The following is a 21,300-nucleotide window of genomic DNA, read 5'->3' on the forward strand; positions in this document are numbered from 1 at the left end:
GGGTGAGCAAGGAAATTATTTTAGTTCATTGATATGGACCTCCGCAAAGTAACGCCTGATTCAATGAATGTATTTATTTTGTTATCTGTCTGCAGCTAACACGATGTCGCTGCAACGTCTGGCGGCGTTGCGCGCGTTGATGGCGTCGCAGCCGACGGCGCTGGCCGCTTACATCGTGCCGACGGCCGACGCGCACAACGTAAGTGTCTTGGTGCCGTGGCAATGAGCACTGCCTGCCTGGCGAACTATCTGTCTTAGGCTGCCTGTCAAGGGCGGATCTAGGGGAGGGGGGCATGGTGGTTATGACCCCCCCCCCCCGCCTGCACCCAGAGCCAGTCTTGACAACAGTGAATATTTTTGTAAATTCATAGGTTTTAATAAAATTCATGTCTTTCTGCGACAAAAGAGGAACTGTTTTTTTATTTGTTTAAAGATATTTCTTAATGTTTGATTTACGAAAAAATACTTGTATCTAGAATTGGACCATGTGCCCCCTGGCTATAAAGCTGGACCCGCCCTTGCTGTCTGTCCACTAAAGCGGAGCGAGGCAGCGGAGCGGTGAGCATGATAAAAATTCACCAATAAAGTTGCATAAAATCTCCGTTCCTCTTCAGTGGACAGGGAGTTGATAATTAATTGGCTTATAAATTCATAACAAAACTGGGATGCGAAGTGAAGTAGAGGAGCGAGGAAGTGGGACGGAGGAATGAGCGCGAACGGGGGAGCGGGGTAGCTCCGTGAATGGAACAGTCCGCAACTCCGCGCCGCATTACCTTCTCGTTCTGCTCCGCGCCAATGGACAGACACAGTCCGCAACTCCTCATCCTTTCCACCAGAGATGTGCGAGTGTTTTAATACACATAATCTGTAAAGTTCAAGAGCTATGTTACGATATATTATCTATGGCACGCCCGGCTGCTGTCAACGAGCAAGAACGGTGCCTCATGTTGTCATGTCCTAAGATTATCACTAATAAACGACTTTTAAGAATTACACGTCTCGTCTTTGAAAATCACATCAACCTTCACACCATAACAAGCTACACATAGGATAATAAATGTATTACTCGTAAAAGCAATAAGCAATTAATTATAGTTAGTTAGATTATACATAGACATACTGTAAATTGAAATCGTTTAAATACTTTAAACTAGTCTAAGATTTAAAACACTGTCAAAATGTACTATTGGACGAGCGAGGTCTCCTGATACAGGTATTTTTTTACCTACTAGGAGGTCTCAACCGCTGCTTGTATAACTATTTTGTTATCTAAATAAACGATTTTTTTTTATGTGTCCCGAGTAATGTACTTTTCATGAACCGACAGAAACGCTTTATTAACCTCGCCTCGCTTCGCTCAGCTGTTTCCACCAAAGATGTGCTGTGTGTGGTTCATGAAAAACATACTTCTCGCAACGCATCCTCCCACATCTTTGGTGGAAACGCAGCCTTACGCCCTCACTCCACTCCGCTATAGTTACCCCATGGGTCTATGGAATCTCAATGTGCAAATGCACAGACATTTCAGACAATTTATGAATGCCACGCACAGGACTTATCACGCTAACACACACGAGTAATATTTACCTCGACGTTTCGGCAACATTACAAGTGCAACATTATTAGTGGTATTTTGACTATGAGTGAAGATCACGAAAGTTTAAGACATTATAATTTATGAATGGTCATGATTGGTGTTTTTTGGGAGTCTTTTTGTATTTTTTATGTCATATTAACTGATATTATAACGGATAACTCACGTCTTAAACCGAGTTAAGCTCGACATGTTTCGGGCTATTTCGTAGCCCTTCCTCTCAGGAGCACGCGACTCGGCCGCTCTGCTCGCCGACTGCACAAAATGTCGAGCTAAACTTGGTTTAAGACGTGTATCCGTTATAATATCATTTAATATGAGTGAGTCTCACGGTAGTTTCATGTTTTTTATTTCAACTCCGAATTTGTTACTTTTACGGGTATCCCGTGAAACCATATCGAAAATACAAACTGAGACAATGGATGCATAGAAAAACCAGAAAAAGAGACCAGCACTAGGAATCGAACCCAGGTCCTCAGCAATCCGTGTTGCGTGCTATAACCCCTACACCACTGTTGGACAGGAATCTAGACACGATATTTTCCCATGCATACATATCTCAGGTTGCTTACCTCTACTACGCTACTTAAGCAGCAGCACTAGCGACATCTATGTTTCGTCGACAGACGTCACACTCTTTTGGGACCAATCGCTCACCCAGACAACCTCCTGGACCTGGGTTCGATTCCCAGTGCTGGTCTCTTTTTCTGGTTTTTCTGTGCATCCATTGTCTCAGTTTGTATTTTCGTTATAAATGGTCCTTTCAAACCGTATATCTTCCACAGTCAGAATACATAGCGCCAGTGGACGCCCGCCGCGAATGGCTGTCCGGCTTCACGGGCTCCGCGGGCACGGCCGTGGTGACGCCGTCGCACGCGCTGCTCTGGACGGACGGACGCTACTACACGCAGTTCCAGAAGGAAGCCGACCTGGCTCTGTGGACCCTCATGAAGCAGTGTGAGTGGATTAACACCAGATCCGACAAAACTTTTTCGCTTTCTTTATATCTCTCTATGTTCCTCTCCCTCTTGCTTTCTATATCTCACTCGCCCTATCTCTGTCTCGCTCTCACTCTCTCTCTCTCTCTCTCTCTCTCATTCTAATTGATTCTATCTGTCTCTATCTCCCTCGCTCTCTCTCTCTCTCTCTCTCTCTCTCTCTCTCTCTCTCTCTCTCTCTCTCTCTCTCTCTCTCTCTCTCTCTCTCTCTCTCTCTCTCTCTCTCTCTCTCTTCAGTCTCTATGAATGTTCTAGAAGATTCTAGTGGTGTTTGTATAACGATGCTGGCATGCGCTGGACGGACGGACGCTACTACACGCAGTTGCAGAATGAAGCCGACCTGGCTCTGTGGACCCTCATGAAGCAGTGTGAGTGGATTAACACCAGATCCGACAAAACTTGACGCCTCTCTCATCTCTCTCTTCCTCTCCTTCTCGCTTTCTCTATCTCTCTCTATGTTCCTCTCCCTCTTGCTTTCTCTATCTCACTCGCTCTCACTCTCTCTTTCTCCCTCGCTCTCTCTCTCTCTCTCTCTCTCTCTCTCTCTCTCTCTCTCTCTCTCTCTCTCTCTCTCTCTCTCTCTCTCTCTCTCTCTCTCTCTCTCTCCAGTCTCTATGAATGTTCTAGAAGATTCTAGTGGTGTTTGTATGAGTGGATCTGATAGTTAATAACGGGCTCTCTCTCCCTCTCCAGAGGGAGAGCCCTCTGGTTATTAGTGAATTTAACGTAATTAGTCACGTAACGTAATTGGACGACCGGATGGACAGGTGGCTAGAGAACCTGACTACGAAGCTTAAGGTCCCGGTTTCGATTCCCGGCCGGGGCAGATATTTGTATGAATAATACGAATGTTTGTTCTCGGGTCTTATGTATTTATCTATATAAGTATGTTTAATTGTTTATCCGTTGCCTTGCCTAGTAGGTACAAGCTTGGCTAGGTTTGGGACTAGGTCAATCATTGTCAAGTGTCCCATGATATTTATTTATTTAATATTTTTAAATGTTGCAAACAAAAAGTATTAAATTATTTACTGAGTACAGTTGTCACTCTACAATTAAAAGTGTGGGGTTTTACTTAAATATGTTTGTGAATGATCCATTGTCAAATGCTGAGGGTTGGTCTTGCTCACGTCTCCCGAATTCAAAATTCAAAAAGTTTATTCTGCAAGTAGGCCTCTTTTACATGTCACTTTTTAAAACTACCAGCGCTTTTGGTAAGAGTGGTAAGACCAAGGTAAGACCATCATTGCCAAAAAGAATGCGCCGTAAGAAACTTGGCAGAAGGTCATTTTTCAAAATAATCACTTCGGCTGACATGGCATGATGATATAGTAATTACTTGTTTCTTTCCGTAAAAAAGGTTACTTGGAAGAGATTGCTCTTAAGCGATGAGGCCGCCTATTGCTTACCTTGTAATTTTTGTCATTGTTTCTGCGCAGCTTACTATTATTGGTGTACAATAAAGAGTCATTGTGGCCTACACGGCCAACACTATGCTGAGCTGGGACCGCTTCGCGATTTCGCATATTGTAGTTTTTTTTTTCTTTCTTCAATGTATTTTTATTATGTTTTGTGCGAATAGCGAATAAATATTTCTATTTCTATTTTTTTCATTGTATTGTATTGTAGGTATAGTAATTCTTCGCTCATCGCACATGTTGTTCCAGCTCTTCCCGAGACGCTGTCGATGGAGAAGTGGCTCGTGAAGAACCTGGTGGAGGGGGCCGTGGTCGGCGCTGACCCTCACACCATGACCAGGGAGGAGTGGACACCGCTTCAGGTCGGTTGGGGAACGAGCTATCATTGATCGAAGTGCGAAGCGTTTGAACGGCTTGGACAAAAATGGCAAAATGCTTTCAAATTCAAATGATTCATTCTGTAAGTAGGCTGCAATAGGCTCTTTTACCCGTGATTTTTAAACTATCAGCGCTTTCGGAAAGACCATCATTGCCAAGAAGAATGTGCCAGGAGAAACTAGGCAGTTTTTTTTTCAAATAATTACGCTATAAGTTTAAAGAAAAAAAATACCTGAAAAACCGGCCAAGAGCGTGTCAGACACGCCCAAGATAGGGTTCCGTAGCCATTACGAAAAAAATCAAGTAATATTATGTACGTTATAACACAATTAAAACACTTACTACAGTCTTAAAATCTATTATCAGAAAAAGAGCGTATCTTTACGGCACTTACGTCCTTTTGTTGAGAAGCGCAGTTTTTCGGCAATAACTCAAAAACGGTGTATCCGATCATAATGAAACCAATTTTCGTTGAAAGTATTTATTAAGCGTTACCTTTCCATATTTTTTGTATATTTTTTGGACAAACGGTTTACAAGATACAATTTTTGCTACCTTGGGAGCGATTATTTCCGGAAATCTTCACTTAAAAAAAAGTTTTTGAGAAACCTTACTATCTTTTCAAAAGAGCTGTCGAACTATGTGCCACACGTTGATGTGTTAATTTTTTTTTTTTTCAATTTCTGTTACGTAAATGGAGTGCCCCTCCTATATTTTTTTTTTGTAATTTAACTACAAAACTAAATAGCGGCTTTGACAAGACATCTGTACTCCGAATTTCATTGACATACATCTTGTAGTTTTCGAGTAAAATGCCTGTGACATACGGACGGACGGACAGACAGACAGACGGACTTGACGAAACTATAAGGGTTCCGTTTTTACCATTTTGGCTCCGAAACCCTAAAAAACAGAGTGTATGGGGTCATTGGGGTCCTTTAGTTACCAAACTAAAACTAAACATCTTAACTATAATTTTCGTATGTTAGGCTGTCTCTTCTCTTGCACAGTACGCATTTCTCAACTGACTGGACTGCCAGTATAAGCCCTTTTCTTGAAAGCCCCGATGTATAGTTGTCAGGTAACACTGCTGACGGAGGTTGACATATCATCATCATCATCAGGCCTACGCGTCTGTTCCAGACGAATTTTGGCGTGGCGCCTGTGCACGTCTTTTGTGACTGACCAGACCGATGCGAGAGCGACATCGCCCACAGGCCAGACAAGAGAAGTCTGCGGATGTTGGTGCAGAACCGCCTTGGTGTCGTTTCTGTCTCTTGTCAGCAAGTGCCTTGAGCCAGGCTTCATCGCAACACTTGCGACCCTCCAATACACGTCCGCGCCAAACTGTGCGTGTCTCCGCCAACTTTTCCCAGTCAAGGTGGTCAATGAGGGCTATCGCGTATGAATTCGCCGCTAGAGGCGCTAGTGTAGCGTGAGGTCTCCGAAATGTCAAATCTCATAGTTTTGGGTTATTTACGCGGGTTTATTTATAATTAGAATAGTTTTGTGAATATTTTGCAATATCTTAAATTAATTATGGCAAATATGCGTTCCGGGGCAATGAATGTCTGTGTTTTGAGACAGTTTTGTCTTTCGGAAACCTTTGTCCTCCCTTTTTTTCGAACAAAACGGGGACTATGCGAAACTGTAGCATGCTCGATATTTTTATGGTACGGTTTTAAGGTGTATTAAATTAAATATGATTTTAATCTAAACTTTGTTTTCACGCCCGTAATAGCAGACTTTGAAAGCCATACTTAAAAACCTCACGCAACAGTGCGCCATCTAGTGAGACAAAAAACGATAGCCCTCATTGGCGGCCATGTCTCACTTAGCGCAGTCCTTATATCCGTATCCATATCCAAATCCAAAAATGTATGCATATACATATTTATAATATTATTTAGTTATACATATGTTTACAACTAAATCACTTTGACTTTGACTTTTGACTTTGACTTTTATGTCCATAACATCTGTTTTAGACGGCGTTGTCCAAGGCTAATATGCAGCTGGTGGCCGTGCCCACTAACTTGGTGGACGCGGCGCGTGCGCAGATGGGGCCCGCGCCGCCGCCGCGCCCGAGGAACCCTATCATACCTCTCTCCGTCAAGTATACAGGTCAGTATTGTACCAGGCATCGCATAGGGGGGGAGGGGGAGGAGAGTGGGCTATACAAAAAATATACAAAAACATTTATTTGCTTAATAATTCACAAGTTTTGAACATGAAACTACCGTGAGACTCACTCATATTAAATGGTATTGTAACACTCACGTCTTAAATCGAGTTTATTTCGTAGCCCTTCTTCATAGGAGCACGCGACTCGAAACATGTCGAGCTAAGCTCGATTTAAGACGTGAGTTATCCGTTACAATATCATTTAATTCACAAGTTTACAGTATAGTTATGCCTAGCGGACCCCAAACTAGACCGCCCGTATCTTGGGAAACTGGAGTGCAGTATGTGAAACTACAAAATAAACAGAATAAAACCAAATCTAGTCCAGAAAGCATAAATTTGACACAAAAAAAACAAACAACATAAAACATATTTTGCAGGTGGTAGGACCTTGTGCAAGGTCCGCCCGGATTGCTACCACCATCTTGCTCGGTAATCCTGCCGTGAAGCAGCAGTGCTTGCACTGTTGTTTCGGCGTGGAGAGTAAGACGCCCGGTGAAATTACTGGCACTTGAGGTATCCCATCTTAGGCCTCTAGGTTGGCAACGCATCTGCAATCCCCTGGTGTTGCAGGTGTCTATGGGCGGCGGTGATCTCTTACCATCATGAGACCCACTTGCTCGTTTGCCATCCAGTAGAATAAGAAAATACATAAAAAGACAATTGCAAGCGTTATGTGTGTGCGTCTGTGTGCTTGTCCGTGTGTGTATCTGTGTCTATGTGTCTGCAGATGTGTGGCAGCAGTAAAATCATTATCTTACAAGAAGTAGGGCCTCCGCGTCTTGATAAGATAATGAGAGCAGCTATAATTCTAGCTGTTGCTTGCGACACCGTCCGCCTAAAATTTGTTTGTCGCTATCCCGCGGGAAATATGCAATTTTTCCGGGATAAAAACTATCCTATGTCCTTCCCCGGGACTCAAGCTATCTGTATACCGAATTTCATCTAAATCGGTTCAGCGGTTTAGACGTTATTGAGTAACAAACATCCAAACCTCCAAACATCTTTCACAAACTTTCACATTTATAATATTACTAGCTTTTGCCCGCGACTTCGTCCGCGTGGAATAGTAATTTTGGGAAGTATTTAATTTATTTAGGACACCTATTCTGCCAATAATAGCACATTATAGAAACTTCTACGGTTTACCGAAAATAATCTATTTTGATACATTGCTATAAATATAAACTATTTTTTTTTGTTCTTCCTTACATCCGTCCATCCGATGTTCTTTGGTAAAACATAAATATTTTGTGGGTAGCCACATTTTATCAACCAAAAGCTACAGTCATTAAAAAGGTGTTTCCATACAAATTGCCTTAACAGAAAAAGTTATAGGGTACTTCCGGCTGTCCTAGAAACTTGGAATTTTGCATAAAGGTAGCTCTTAGCACAATAAATAAGAAAAATCTGAAAATCATAATTTTTCATGTCTGACTGTCTATGTCAATAAGCCATCTAAAATGACCCCACATTGCGTAGGTACATTTTGCTTATGAGCTTAGAAGGCTCTGCTAACACTGCATAATTTCCTCTGCTAACATCCCCTCGCAGGTAAAATTTTCAAAAACGCTTGAACAAATATCTATTTATTTCTTATGAGTACCCAAATGCCAAGTTTCATAAAGATCCATCGATTTATCTTCAACAATGACGATCTTCCATATACCCTTTCATCCCCTATTGAAATAGGGACCCCCCCCCCCTCAGGAACGTTAAAAAAAATCTTATCTATTAATCTCTTTTCTTTTATCTCTTTTCACGCGCCGAAATGGCAAGTTTAGTAAAGATTTATCGATTTATCTTCAATAATGACGACCTTGCGTATAACTTTCATCCCCTATTTTATCCCCTCATAGGTCGATTTTTCAAAAAAGCTCAAACAAATATAGAATTATTTCTTATTACGTGCCTAAATGCCAAGTTTCATGGTTTTATCTTCGATAGCTACGAACTTCCACCATATAAACTTCATCCCCTATTTTAACCCCTGAAAGCCTCTTTTTCGCGATAAAAGATAGCTATGTTCTTTCCAAAGGTCTATTCTATCTCTGTACCAATTTCATCAAAATCGGTTCAGCGGTTTAGGCGTGAAAGCGTAACAGACAGACAGACAGACAGACAAACAGACAGAGACAGACAGAGTTACTTTCACATTTATAATATTATAGTAAGATGGCACTCCATAGATCAGTACAGTTTTTTTACATATGGACAACAACTTGTTGCTTCACCAGGCAAAACCGCGGGGCAGAAGATAGAGGAGCTGAGAAGCAAGATGGCCGAGAAGAAAGCAGCTGCCCTGGTCATCACCGCCCTCGACGAGATTGCTTGTGAGTATCGCCTTCGGGAAGTCGCGGTGGCTTAGTAGTTTGACCTGTGGCTTCTCAAGCAGAGGATCGTGGGTTCAAACCGCAGCTCGCACCTCTGAGTTTTTCCAAATTCATGTGCGAAATTACATTTGAAAAACAGGATGATGATTCAATGATGTGTGAGAAGTTCCCAATTCGCACTGGGCCCGCGTGGGAACTACGGCCCAAGCGCTCTCATTCTGAGAGAAAGCCTGTGCCCAGCAGTGGGACGTACATAGGCTGGGATGATGCTGATGATCGCGTTCAGGAAAAGTGTAAAACTCGAGCATTAAACCTATTTCCCCCTCGACGTTATCTATCTACCCTCGCCGTACCAGCTCGGGTGGCTACGAGTATATGAACGTCTCGGGTAAAATGGCTCGTTTTATGCTCTCCTTGTACAATCTACTATTTAGTTTTTTTATATGATGTATCCTTTATTCCAGACACACTGAACCTGCGCGGCTCAGACATAGAGTACAACCCGGTGTTCTTCTCATACCTGGTCATCACGGCCACGGCCGCCGACCTGTTTTGGGGGGACGGGGTGCTCACTGAGGAGGTCAAGGGACACCTGAAGTGGGAGGGGGTGGAGCTCAATGGGAAGCCGTATGAGGATATTGTTGGGCATCTGGTCGCTATGGCGGTAAGGAATCCTACTAATACTATCCTACTAATATTACAAATGTGAAAGTTTGTGAGTGAGTATGTTTGTTACTTCTTCACGCTGAAACGGTTAGACGGATTTGGATGAAATTTGGTGAAAAGTTAGATTATAACCTGGATTAAATCATAGGATACTTTTTATCCCGATATTCCCACGGGATAGGGATAAAATCTCGAAATAACAACCGCTGGGCTTAGAGTCATGAAATTTTGGACAGTTGCTCTTAACACAACCTCAATGAAGATCACGATATAAATTTTGGGAATTCCCCGGGGGAATTTTGTTAAATCCCGGAATTTCAATTGTAACTACCAGATCGAATAGTATATGCGTGCGAAGCCGCGGGTAAACTCTAGTACAATAAATAACACGCTGGACCCCCGTGGCACGGCCCAAACTCTCTCGTTCTGAGGAGAGGCCTGTGCCCAGCATTGTGTATCAACTGGGATGATGAAGGTTTCTGTTGTTGCAGCGTGAACTGGCGGAGAGCGGCGACTGTGCGAGCTCTGTGTGGCTGTCGAGCGATGCGAGCGAGGCGATACATCGCGCCGCCGCTGGGGTAACGCCCTTATCCTACCATTACAACAATACAATACAAGAATTCTTTATTGCGCACCACAAATCAGTATGAAAAATCTATATATTACACATACGTTCAGGGTAGACGATAGGCGTCCTTATCGCTTAAAAGCGATCTCTTCCAGACAACCATTTGGGTACATAGATCTAAAGATGTCAAAATCGTAGGTGGCGGACACAGAAACAAAAAACGAGACAAAAAAAAACGGCTCTCTATCGTATGCCCGATCATATGCCATAATGTCGTTTTCCATAATTTTCATTTGCCATAAAGTAATTTATTTCTGAAATAGTATTTTCTTCAGAGTTGATTTAAACTAACCTAACCTACTGTATTCTATAAGATGTCATTTTTAAAAATCCTGAAAACAGCACGGTTCTATATATTTTATGGCAAGCGTTGGTATGGCAAGTGAAATTCGGGCAAGTCAAGGTATACGAAAAAAACATTAATATCAAAATAAATACGAATGATATACAGAGGCGTCTCTACCTATAGTGCATTGCAGGGTGTGCGTTGCACACGGGCGCAAGCGGTGTTAGGGGCGCCGGCCGCGGCACTTTGTACCTCTATTCCATTTACACCGCGCGCTTCCTAGATGGCGCTAAAGTAATAATTGCACACGGGTGCAAGCGGTGTTAGGGGCGTCGGCCGCGGCACTTTGTACCTCTATTCCATTTACACCGCGCGCTTCCTAGATGGCGCTAAAGTAATAATTGCACACGGGTGCAAGCGGTGTTAGGGGCGTCGGCCGCGGCACTTTGTACCTCTATTCCATTTACACCGCGCGCTTCCTAGATGGCGCTAAAGTAATAATTGCACACGGGTGCAAGCGGTGTTAGGGGCGTCGGCCGCGGCACTTTGTACCTCTATTCCATTTACACCGCGCGCTTCCTAGATGGCGCTAAAGTAATAATTGCACACGGGCGCAAGCGGTGTTAGGGGCGCCGGCCGCGGCATTTTGTACCTCTATTCCATTTACACCGCGCGCTTCCTAGATGGCGCTAAAGTAATAATTGCACACGGGCGCAAGCGGTGTTAGGGGCGCCGGCCGCGGCACTTTGTACCTCTATTCCATTTACACCGCGCGCTTCCTAGATGGCGCTAAAGTAATAATTGCACACGGGCGCAAGCGGTGTTAGGGGCGCCGGCCGCGGCACTTTGTACCTCTATTCCATTTACACCGCGCGCTTCCTAGATGGCGCTAAAGTAATAATTGCATACGGGTGCTACATGGGCTAAAGACGCCGCTAATGATATATATAAATACATACATACAATACTTATTACTATCATTATGAATGCGAAGATTTGACCGTGCGAATTAGCTCGTTAAAGTGGCAATGGGCAGGGCAGGCTACAGCACGGAGAACAGATGGCCGTTGGGGCCGGAAAGTTCTCGAATGGAGACCGCGCGGCAAGCGTAGCGTAGGACGTCCACCGAGATGGACGGATAGCCTGGCTAAAGCGGGTTCACTGTGGCAGGCCGCTGCCAACCGAAGCAACTGGAGGGCTATGGGGAGGCCATGTCGAACAGTGGATGGTGCTGATCACATCATTTACATTTGCATTAATAACAGGGTCAATCAACTCTTTAGTGTTGTTATTCTGTCCAGTGACTCAGGAGACTTCAGTGATACACTTTGTTAGAAAAATGTTTGCAATGTATACTATTAGCACGCTTAGTAGATGCGCCATAAAGGAATGAGGGCTATCGTTTTTTGTCTCACTAGATGGCGCACTGTTGCGTGAGGTTTTTAAGTATGGCTTTCAAAGTCTGTTATTACGGGCGTGAAAACAAAGTTTAGATTAAAATCATATTTAATACACCTTAAAACCGTACCCATAAAAATATCGAGCATGCCACAGTGTTGCATAGTCCCTGTTTTGTTCGGAAAAAAGGGAGGACAAAGGTTTCCGAAAGACAAAACTGTCTCAAAACACAGACATTCATTGCCCCGGAACGCATATTTGCTATAATTAATTTCAGATATTGCAAAATATTCACAAATTTATTCTAACTATAAATAAACTCGCGTAGCTCACCCAAAAACTATGAGATTTGACATTTCGGAGACCTCACGCTACACTAGCGCCTCTAGTGGCGAATTCATACGCGATAGCCCTCATTGCCTTAAAACCGTCACAACTCCTAACTTTTAGTGGATTTGTACCCCATAAAATCACACTTTTAATAGGTTACTCAGGAGACGTTACTACGGCAATAATCTACACTGAAAATTTTTATTTACCCATGTACAGTCAACGTCATAAATAAGTGATCACTTTTGTACCTTGTCACTTTAACGTCATGTTTGAAAAGCCATACGAAATTGTGTAACGACTGAAAGCGATAACGTACAGAAATGATCACTTATTTATGACGTTGACTGTACTACAGGGGAGCGCAATAATATCTGACAGCCCTGTAGTAGAAGATACAAAGCCTACATCGATCTTCACCGGTCTGATAATAGATTGAAATGTATTTTATACTAAGTTTAGTATATAAGAAAATATATTAGACATGGTTTTGCTAAAAAAATCCTGGACAGGCTATTTTTTTAATAATTTTTAATGACTTAATTAAATGCAGACAACCCTATATCAACGTGTTCACAATAAAACAACGCTTACGTTGATATACAATTTGTTCTATTATCTAATCCAGGGTTTCTCAAACTTATGGCTCCACGTACCCCTGTTAAAGTTTCTAGACGACAGCGAACCCCTACCTCCCCCCAAAGAAAGTAATAAAATTGACTGTTGGAGAAACTAAGTTTATTTTTATTTCAATCATCATTATAATATAATGTATATTATTTATTTCAATAAAAGGTAACAAATATAGGTTAGAATCGTCTTGCCAACGAAAATACAAACTGAAACAAACAACAACAAATAAGTAACAAAATGGAGTTGAAATAAAAAATACAAAAAGACTCCAAAAACCAATCTTAATCATCTTGCCAGTCTTGCAGCCACCATCACGTAAACCTTGTCGCGAACCCCCTACCGTCGAACAGCGAACCCCTAGGGGTTCGCGTACCCCACTTTGAGAAACCATGACTAATCAAGTGAAAGTAACTGGCATCGACATAACTGTTTAAGTTTATACCTGGCAACCCAGTAGTTCGTCCAGGTAAACAATAGCAAACCCAACGTCTGCACATTCTATAGGTTTTATACTTTAACTCAATATATCATTAATTTTAAATGATTAAAAATATAGCCTCTCCAGGATTGTTTTTGCAGCGCCTCAGGGATGTTCGCGGAGGCTCGAACCGACGATTTTCACGCTATTATGCTATTATCGATGCTACACCGTGTGCGCGGCAGCGCTAACACCCTCGTGGCGACTGTCGCTAATAGAGTGGATGACCCATTCGTACGGAGATGGAGCTCTAGGCATTTGCCAGTTAGGTAGTGTGTAAGTGTAGGTTGTGTATTTGTTGATGTGTATATTTGTTCGTACTAACATAGGCGATAAGGTATCTCATTGTTACTAACTTGATATGGATAACCTCCGAAATAAAAGATTATTATTATTATTATTATTATTAGCAAAACCATTTCTAATATATTTTCTAATATACTAAATTTATTATAAAATAGGTTTCATTCTGTTATCGGACCGGTGAAAATCTTTTCAAGTTCGAATCTTAGACCACTATACCTAGTGCCATCTACGAAGACGCGTGATTTTGTCAAAATTAGCCATTAATGACACTGTAATAAGAACCACGGCACGCGTCATCGTGAATGACTACCTATAGTAATATTAATATTAGAGTCGTATCGGATATGTATGTATTTATGAACGCTTTGCTGTGTCAGATATTGTTGCTCGTGGCTGTACCCAAAATTGTACGGAACCCTAGGTTCGCGAGTCCGAGTTGTACTTGACCGGTTTTTTACAGGGTGACGGCGTCAAGACGCCGCTGTGTCTTATATCGGAGGTGTCGCCGGTCGCGCTTGCCAAGCTGATCAAAAACGACGTCGAGCTGGAAGTGAGTATCTCTAAACTCGCTCTTTATTATCTCTATAGACTGCGCGCATAATATACAGGGATTTACTGTCATTCGTCCACTTGAATACGGTATTTGACAACTCCTGATTTTGCCATATCTTAATATTATTATGAAAATATAGATAAACAGGTAGTGTTTAGCGAAGAGAAAATTTAGATCGGTTGAAAATTGGATTTATAGTGATTTTTTGAAAAATCTATATACCTGTCTCTTCCTCAAACGCTTTTCTCTATGCAGCAAGTATGGCGGTACTGGCGTGTGACGTCACATGCCAGTATGTCTTTCTCTGTCTAATCTTGAATTTCAAACCTTTATAACTTTGTTATTTGTAAAGGTAGCTTAAAAATTGTTTTTCTATTCGATAACAGGCATTGTGTAGTTTTAATTTGTAAAACATATACAAAATAGTCAAATATAGTTATAGTTTTTTTATTTTATTTGTGTTAATTTTGCTGTATATGTGTGTCTTCTGTGTAAGTGAATAAATGTCTTCTTTCTTTCTTTCTTTCTTTCTTTCAAATACCATATTGACCATTTTGAATTTCAACCAAAATGAATAGTAGGTAACCAAAGTGAATTTTGTCACAATGTACCTAATTTGTGTTGATAAATATTTACAACCAAATTTATTTTTGTTGTAAATTAATTAAACCCAAATGGAATATTGACCATTATAATGGGACACTTGACACCAATTGAACTAGTCCCAAACTAAGCAAAGCTTTATACTATGGATACTATGCAATGGATAAACATACTTAATTAGATAAATACTGTTTAATAAACCTTCGAATAGTGACTGCTACCAAGGCCGTGGCTTATTTGCTCTTCTGTGCAGCATTATGTCTAGAGAACAATTCATGAAAAACATACCTCAATGAAACCGACTTCGATGTATGACGCTCGCTAAAGTCCGTAAAGCCGCAATAGTCCGCACCGCCACTTCACTAGCTAGTTTTTAGGCGTATAAAGTTTGTTATTATTTACACACAAAACTATTTACAATGTCTACAATCACAATTAATATTTATTTTACAAAACTGAGCACAACCGCAATAATATATATCCGCCGAGAGTTTTTTTTGAAGTCTGGCTGACTGCCGCCTTTTTTTACGATCGAAGGCGCGCGGCAAAGGACTTGCGCCAATCAGCCACCGACAGCAAAGAGGATGCAAATCAAAAAATTGTTCGCCATCCAAAATACTTGCACAAATACATACTTAAATAGTACATTGTGTCTTAAGGGCGGTAAATAAGGAATTACGAACGAGAGTCTATTAGAAGCCCGAAGTCGAAGACTGAGGGCTTTAATGAGTCGATGTTCGTAATCCTAGAACCGCCCGTGCGACATACAATGTTTTTCATCACATTTGCGAGTAAAATTTTATTATATTTCTGAAAGAAAAAATATAATTGTTCCAAATATTGGCGATACCTCAGGCTGCGCTCGTGGCAGCGCCGCCCTCCCTTCCCTCAGCGTCAGCATGTGCCTGAGCCGCGTGTGCGTGTGGGCAGCGCGCGCAGCAGTATCAATACGGGCAATGACTCATGAGACCGACCTTGGGTTTCATGACAAGCACATTCAGGTCGAGGGTTTTATTTGGGGTGTTACAACCAAGGTAGCCTGCATGTTACGACACTGTTTACGAGCAAGTGTGATGAAAAACATATTAAAAATCCAAGACCCGAGAACAAACATTCGTATTATTCATACAAATATCTGCCTCTTGAGTGTCCCTTGGCTGTTTGGTCTGTCCAGGGCTTCCGCAACTGCCACGTCCGCGACGGCATCGCGGTGACGCGCTTCTTCCGCTGGCTGCACCACCAGCTCGACGCGGGAGTCGCCGTCACGGAGACACAGGCCGCTGACAAGCTGCTCGAGTTCCGCAAGTTGGTACAGAACGAGGTTTTAAGAATAGAGAATAAGAATGAAGGACAAAATACCACGAATGGGACTTATCACGCTAAACATGGCGTTGAGTCTACTCGTGACCACGGCCACTGTAATGTGGTTGAAACGTCGAGGTAAATATTACTCGTGTGTTTTGGCGTGATAAGTCCCGTTTGTGGTATTTTGACTATGAGTGAAAATCACGAAAGTCTAAAACGTTATAAGAATAAAGGACCCTGGAATAAAGGAGCCTGTATCTCGGGTTGTAAGAGTGTGTTTAGTAAATAAGTTTTTGGTAAAAATATCATTTTTAATACAAGCTCTTTTTTGCTGACTGTACTTTTTGTTGACTATACTTATAGTGTCACCCAAACTACATCCGCGTACTAAATTTCAAGTTGATGATGACATTAACATTTGAAGAGTTCCGTCCTGTGGAGACGATCCTGGCTGGACTACCAGGATGTCACTACTAGATAATTGTATTGTCACGTAATTTACATAAGTATACCAAACAAGTCAATCCAACTAGAGCAACTGGAAGTTGGTCGAATTTAACTTGCAAGATTAGATTACAGACAGACAGACAACGGGGCAGGTGAAACTAAATAAAAGCTCGTAATTGGAGTGACGAGTGACATGTTGCAACAAATATAGAAGTGAAAAAAAAAACTTAACGATAATGAAAGCCGTCTTAGGGCCTCCGCTGACTCGTGCGGGTGCATGGCTTGGCTCGGTGCGGCGTGCTTGTTTCATGCTATGGGGATTTTTTGACGTATGTATTTAGTTAGGCCTGTCAACTTGTTCTTGTACCTACAGTGGCAAAATGAAAAGTTGACCAGTTTTCAATCAAATTCGTTTAGGTTTGCAAGCACATGTTACCTTTTTGAATTACATTATGACTGAATATGTCATACTCGGTCGATAAAGCAGTTATACTGAGCATGCGAAAATAGATACAAAGGTAGTAACATATTTTTTAGTAGGTCGAATAGATACTTATTTTTGCACTTGACAAATCCGTGACAACTTGTAGGAACGAGTCGGACTTCATGGGGCCCTCGTTCGAGACGATAGCGGGCGCGGGGCCGAACGGGGCCATCATACACTACGCCCCCGCGCGGGACTCCTCCGCCCTCATCAAGAGGGACGAAATGTTCCTGCTGGACTCCGGAGGACAGTACAGGTATATCTCTATCTATCCTCGTACCACGTAATGAGGGCTATCGTTTTTTGTCTCACTAGATGGCGCACTGTTGCGTGAGGTTTTTAAGTGTGGCTTTCAAAGTCTGTTATTACGGGCGTGAAAACAAAGTTTAGATTAAAATCATATTTAAAACACCTTAAAGCCGTACCATAAAAATATCCAGCCACCACAGTGTTGCTTAGTCACGTTTTGTTCGGAAAAAAAGGGAGGACAAAAGTTTCCGAAAGACAAAACTGTCTCAAAACACAGACATTCATTGCCCCGTAACGCATAATTGCCATAATTAATTTCAGGTAATGCAAAATATTCACAAAAAAAATCTAATTATAAATAAACCCGCGTAGCTCACCCAAAAACTATGAGATTTGACATTTCGGAGACCTCACGCTACATTAGCGCCTCTAGCGGCGAATTCATACGCGATAGCCCTCATTGTCAGTGGCGAGTGGCGACTCACTTCAAGTCGTCGAGCAAGGCCACGTCAATGCTGGCGCGTTGGTTGGGCACCACTGTCGGCGTGCGGAAGCCGACCACGCCGCGGCAGTCGTAGTCGCCGAACACTGCGATAAGTCTCGTTCCAAGTTAAGATGGTTATGTAGTTACGACTCCACATACAAACGGCGACAACTTGCCATTGCCTCTTATAAGCAATATCTACATGGAGTTTAAAAATGTACCTCGAATATTTCAGCAAATGGTTAGTGTAGTTTTGAGTGGATGAGAGGAGCATTCAGTCAGGGACAGACAAAAAGTGAGTTTAAAAGTTAAAATAGATAGTGGAAGCTACAATACAATGCTTTAAATAATATAATACACAAATCTATAATAGAGACCTAACATAGAAATAAACGACTATACCGGGTGTGGCCTGTGATACGAGCAAAAAATTAAAACAGGTCGTTCTCGTCAAAGTAAACAACATTAGTTTAGCGACTTTAAAAAAAAATGGAGTCTTTGAATTTTCCTTTTTTCATACAAATTAAATATTGCTATCAATGTACAATGTACGCCATCTCAGAACACAACTGACGTCGCCTTGCTATTAATGTACGCCATCCTGGAGCCCAACTGACGTCGCCTGTCACGCTACAAAAATCAAGCATTTTGCTTTACATTGCTTCTTCGAATAAAGTGTAGTAAAAATTAAAAAAAAAACTAATTATTTTTTAGTCGCTGAACTAATGATGTTCAGTTTGAGGAGTATTATCTATGTTTTAATTATTCGTTCGTATTACAGGCCACACCCGGTATACAAATATATGCATACATATACAAACAATGGTAACTATGGTCGTGGTGTGAGACGGTGTAGTTGGCAGAGACCTTTACTGTGTTGTCCGCAGGGACGGTACTACGGATATCACACGCACGCGCCACATGAGCGGCGGCGCCACTCCCGCGCAGAAGGACGCGTTCACCAGGGTGCTCAAAGGACAAATCAGCGTGGGCAGCGCGCTGTTCCCGCAAGGGGTCAAGGTGAGTGTGTAAGGGACAAACTTTTATTTACACACTAGCTTTTACCCGTGGCTTTGCCTGCGTGGAATTCAGTTATCACACGCTGTTCTCTCGGGAACTGTGCATTTTTCTGGGATAAAAAGTAGCCTATGTCACACTCTGGCTCATAAACTATCTCTATGCCAAAAATCACGTCGATCCGTCGCTCCGTTTCGACGTGAAAGACGGACAAACATACAAACACACACACACACTTACGCATTTATAATATTAGTATGGATGGATATTCAGAAAAATACATTAGAAGGAAAGAATAAATCAAAATAACATCGAATAGGTAATAATAAAGTTGGACGCCACATTGGCGGATATATAAAAAAGAAAAATGCTGTGTGACTGACGGGTCGATTGAAATAATCAACCGGCCGACCAACCGATTTACGGACGGACTCATCAATCAACCAACCAACGGATCGACCTGCGTACCGTTTGTACGCACCCGCACCGACTGACCCGCCGTAATGAATTTTGAGCACGCGTTCACCAGGGTGCTGAAGGGACAAATCAGCGTGGGAAGTGCGCTATTCCCGCAAGGGGTCAAGGTGAATTAGTGAGTGACTGAGCGAGTGAGTGAGAGAGACAGAAACATTTATTTACACGTATTCGATACACAGAAATATATATTAGAAGGAAAGAATAAATAAAAAGAATATCGAATTGTGTAAAGTATAGTATGGGAGGCCTGCCAACGCTTCGTCGTCCGGTTCGTGGTCGCCACTCGAGAACTTCAGTACATTTTTTTTGTTCAGGGCAACGTCCTGGACAGTTTCGCCCGCAAAGCACTGTGGGATGTGGGCCTGGACTATGCCCACGGCACGGGGCACGGCGTGGGGCACTTCCTGAATGTCCACGAGGGGCCCTCCGGCGTGTCCTGGCGGCCCTACCCGCATGACCCTGGGTTAAAGCCCGGACAGATACTCAGCAACGGTCAGTACTGTAGTATGGGGCGACTAGCGCCACCTTTTATCGAGTAGATGAACTGCTACTACGGATGGTGAAGTAGTGCGCTGTCAAAAACTATGTGTGTATTAGGCTGCATTTCCACCAGCTGTTGTTTTGCCGCCAGCTTGCTGTTTCCAGCAGAGCTCTGCTGTGCGAGGGCAGGTTAATGAAGCGTTTCTATTGGTTCACGAAAAACATATTCCTCGCAACACATCCTCGCACAGCTCGGGTGGAAACGCAGGTTTACTGCCCTTAATTCACAATGTACTTTTACCCACAGAGCCTGGTTATTACAAGGTGGGGGAATACGGCATCAGGCACGAGGATCTGGTGGAGATTGTCGCTGTCACCAAGGACTCCCCGCATCCTAGGGTGAGTCTCCACAATCCCAATGCCAACTAAAATAATAATTGTGAAAATTGTTTATTCCTATTGTTCTCTCGGGGTTTCTCTGCGGGATAGAATTAGAAATGATGATATCCGCAGTAGAACTAAGGTTACCGACATAGCCCGAAGAATTGCGAAACTAAAGTGGCAGTGGGCGGGGCACATTGCTCGCAGGACGGATGGCCGATGGGGCCAGAAGGTTCTCGAATGGCGTCCGCGGACCGGGAGACGAGCTGTCGGTAGGCCTCCAACAAGATGGAGCGACGACTTGGTTAAGATCGCGGGATCGCGGTGGATGCGGAAAGCACAAGACCGGTCTGAGTGGAGAGCCTTGGGGGAGGCCTATGTCCAGCAGTGGACGTCTTTCGGCTGACATGATGATGATGATGATGATGATTGTTCTCTCTTGATCTTGAAGCCTCTTTACCTCAACCAATTTGGATGAAATTTGGCAACGAACAAATGACTAATGGCTGTATTATCTAACGCGCTGAGGTTCAGGATCCCATTCACTATCTCTTTCTACCCTCGTGTTATACCGTGTGACAGAGAGGAGCGGTCAAAACGATTGTGATTGCAAGTGCGTTAGACAATAAGGTAACAGCTATTGACACGTTATCACTTAAATAATGATAAATTATAAAAAGACAATGGGCGAAGATAGTTTGGATGGAATTAGAATAAAAAAACAAGGATTGAGTTAAATTATTGATTGAATTGGAAAGAAAAACAAAACTTAAGTATAAATTCGGATCTTGTGTTAAATTTAAAAAAAAAAAACAAAAATAGCTTTTAAACTTAGTTGTTGAGTTACTTTATCCTTTATTATATCACGGGACAATTCACACCAATTGACCTAGTCTCAAAGTAAGCCTAAACTTGTGTTATGGGTACTAAGCAACGGATAAATATAATATATAGATAGATGCATACTTAAATACATATTAAACACCCAAGACCCGAGAACAAACATTCGTATTTTTCATACAAATATCTGCCCGACACGGGAATCGAACCGGGACCTCAAGCTTCGTAGTCAATTCTCTAACCACTAGGCCATTTGGTCATCAAAAACTAAAATTTATTAAAACCCTCATTGATTGGTAGCCATCTTAACTTGGAACGTTGCTTGTCCAGGCGGCTACACTGCTAGGCGA

At 42.4% G+C, this 21,300-nt stretch overlaps 1 protein-coding gene across 1 annotated transcript in view; it reads left to right on the forward strand.

The window, feature by feature from the left end:
* Positions 1 to 21,300, forward strand: part of LOC141444558 (xaa-Pro aminopeptidase ApepP-like) — a gene marked incomplete in the record, with an annotated part of 42,838 nt that overhangs the window by 12,409 nt on the left and 9,129 nt on the right. The window contains 14 exon segments of the mRNA XM_074110122.1: positions 96 to 199; positions 2,380 to 2,551; positions 4,260 to 4,372; positions 6,377 to 6,512; positions 8,810 to 8,905; positions 9,370 to 9,569; positions 10,063 to 10,149; positions 14,091 to 14,180; positions 15,961 to 16,091; positions 17,129 to 17,278; positions 18,643 to 18,775; positions 19,564 to 19,741; positions 20,037 to 20,128; positions 21,281 to 21,300. Of these exon segments, the coding sequence (XP_073966223.1) occupies positions 104 to 199; positions 2,380 to 2,551; positions 4,260 to 4,372; positions 6,377 to 6,512; positions 8,810 to 8,905; positions 9,370 to 9,569; positions 10,063 to 10,149; positions 14,091 to 14,180; positions 15,961 to 16,091; positions 17,129 to 17,278; positions 18,643 to 18,775; positions 19,564 to 19,741; positions 20,037 to 20,128; positions 21,281 to 21,300 (1,694 nt within the window).

Source organism: Choristoneura fumiferana, chromosome 30 (genome assembly GCF_025370935.1).
Source record: "Choristoneura fumiferana chromosome 30, NRCan_CFum_1, whole genome shotgun sequence".
Taxonomy (NCBI): Eukaryota; Metazoa; Arthropoda; class Insecta; order Lepidoptera; family Tortricidae; genus Choristoneura; species Choristoneura fumiferana.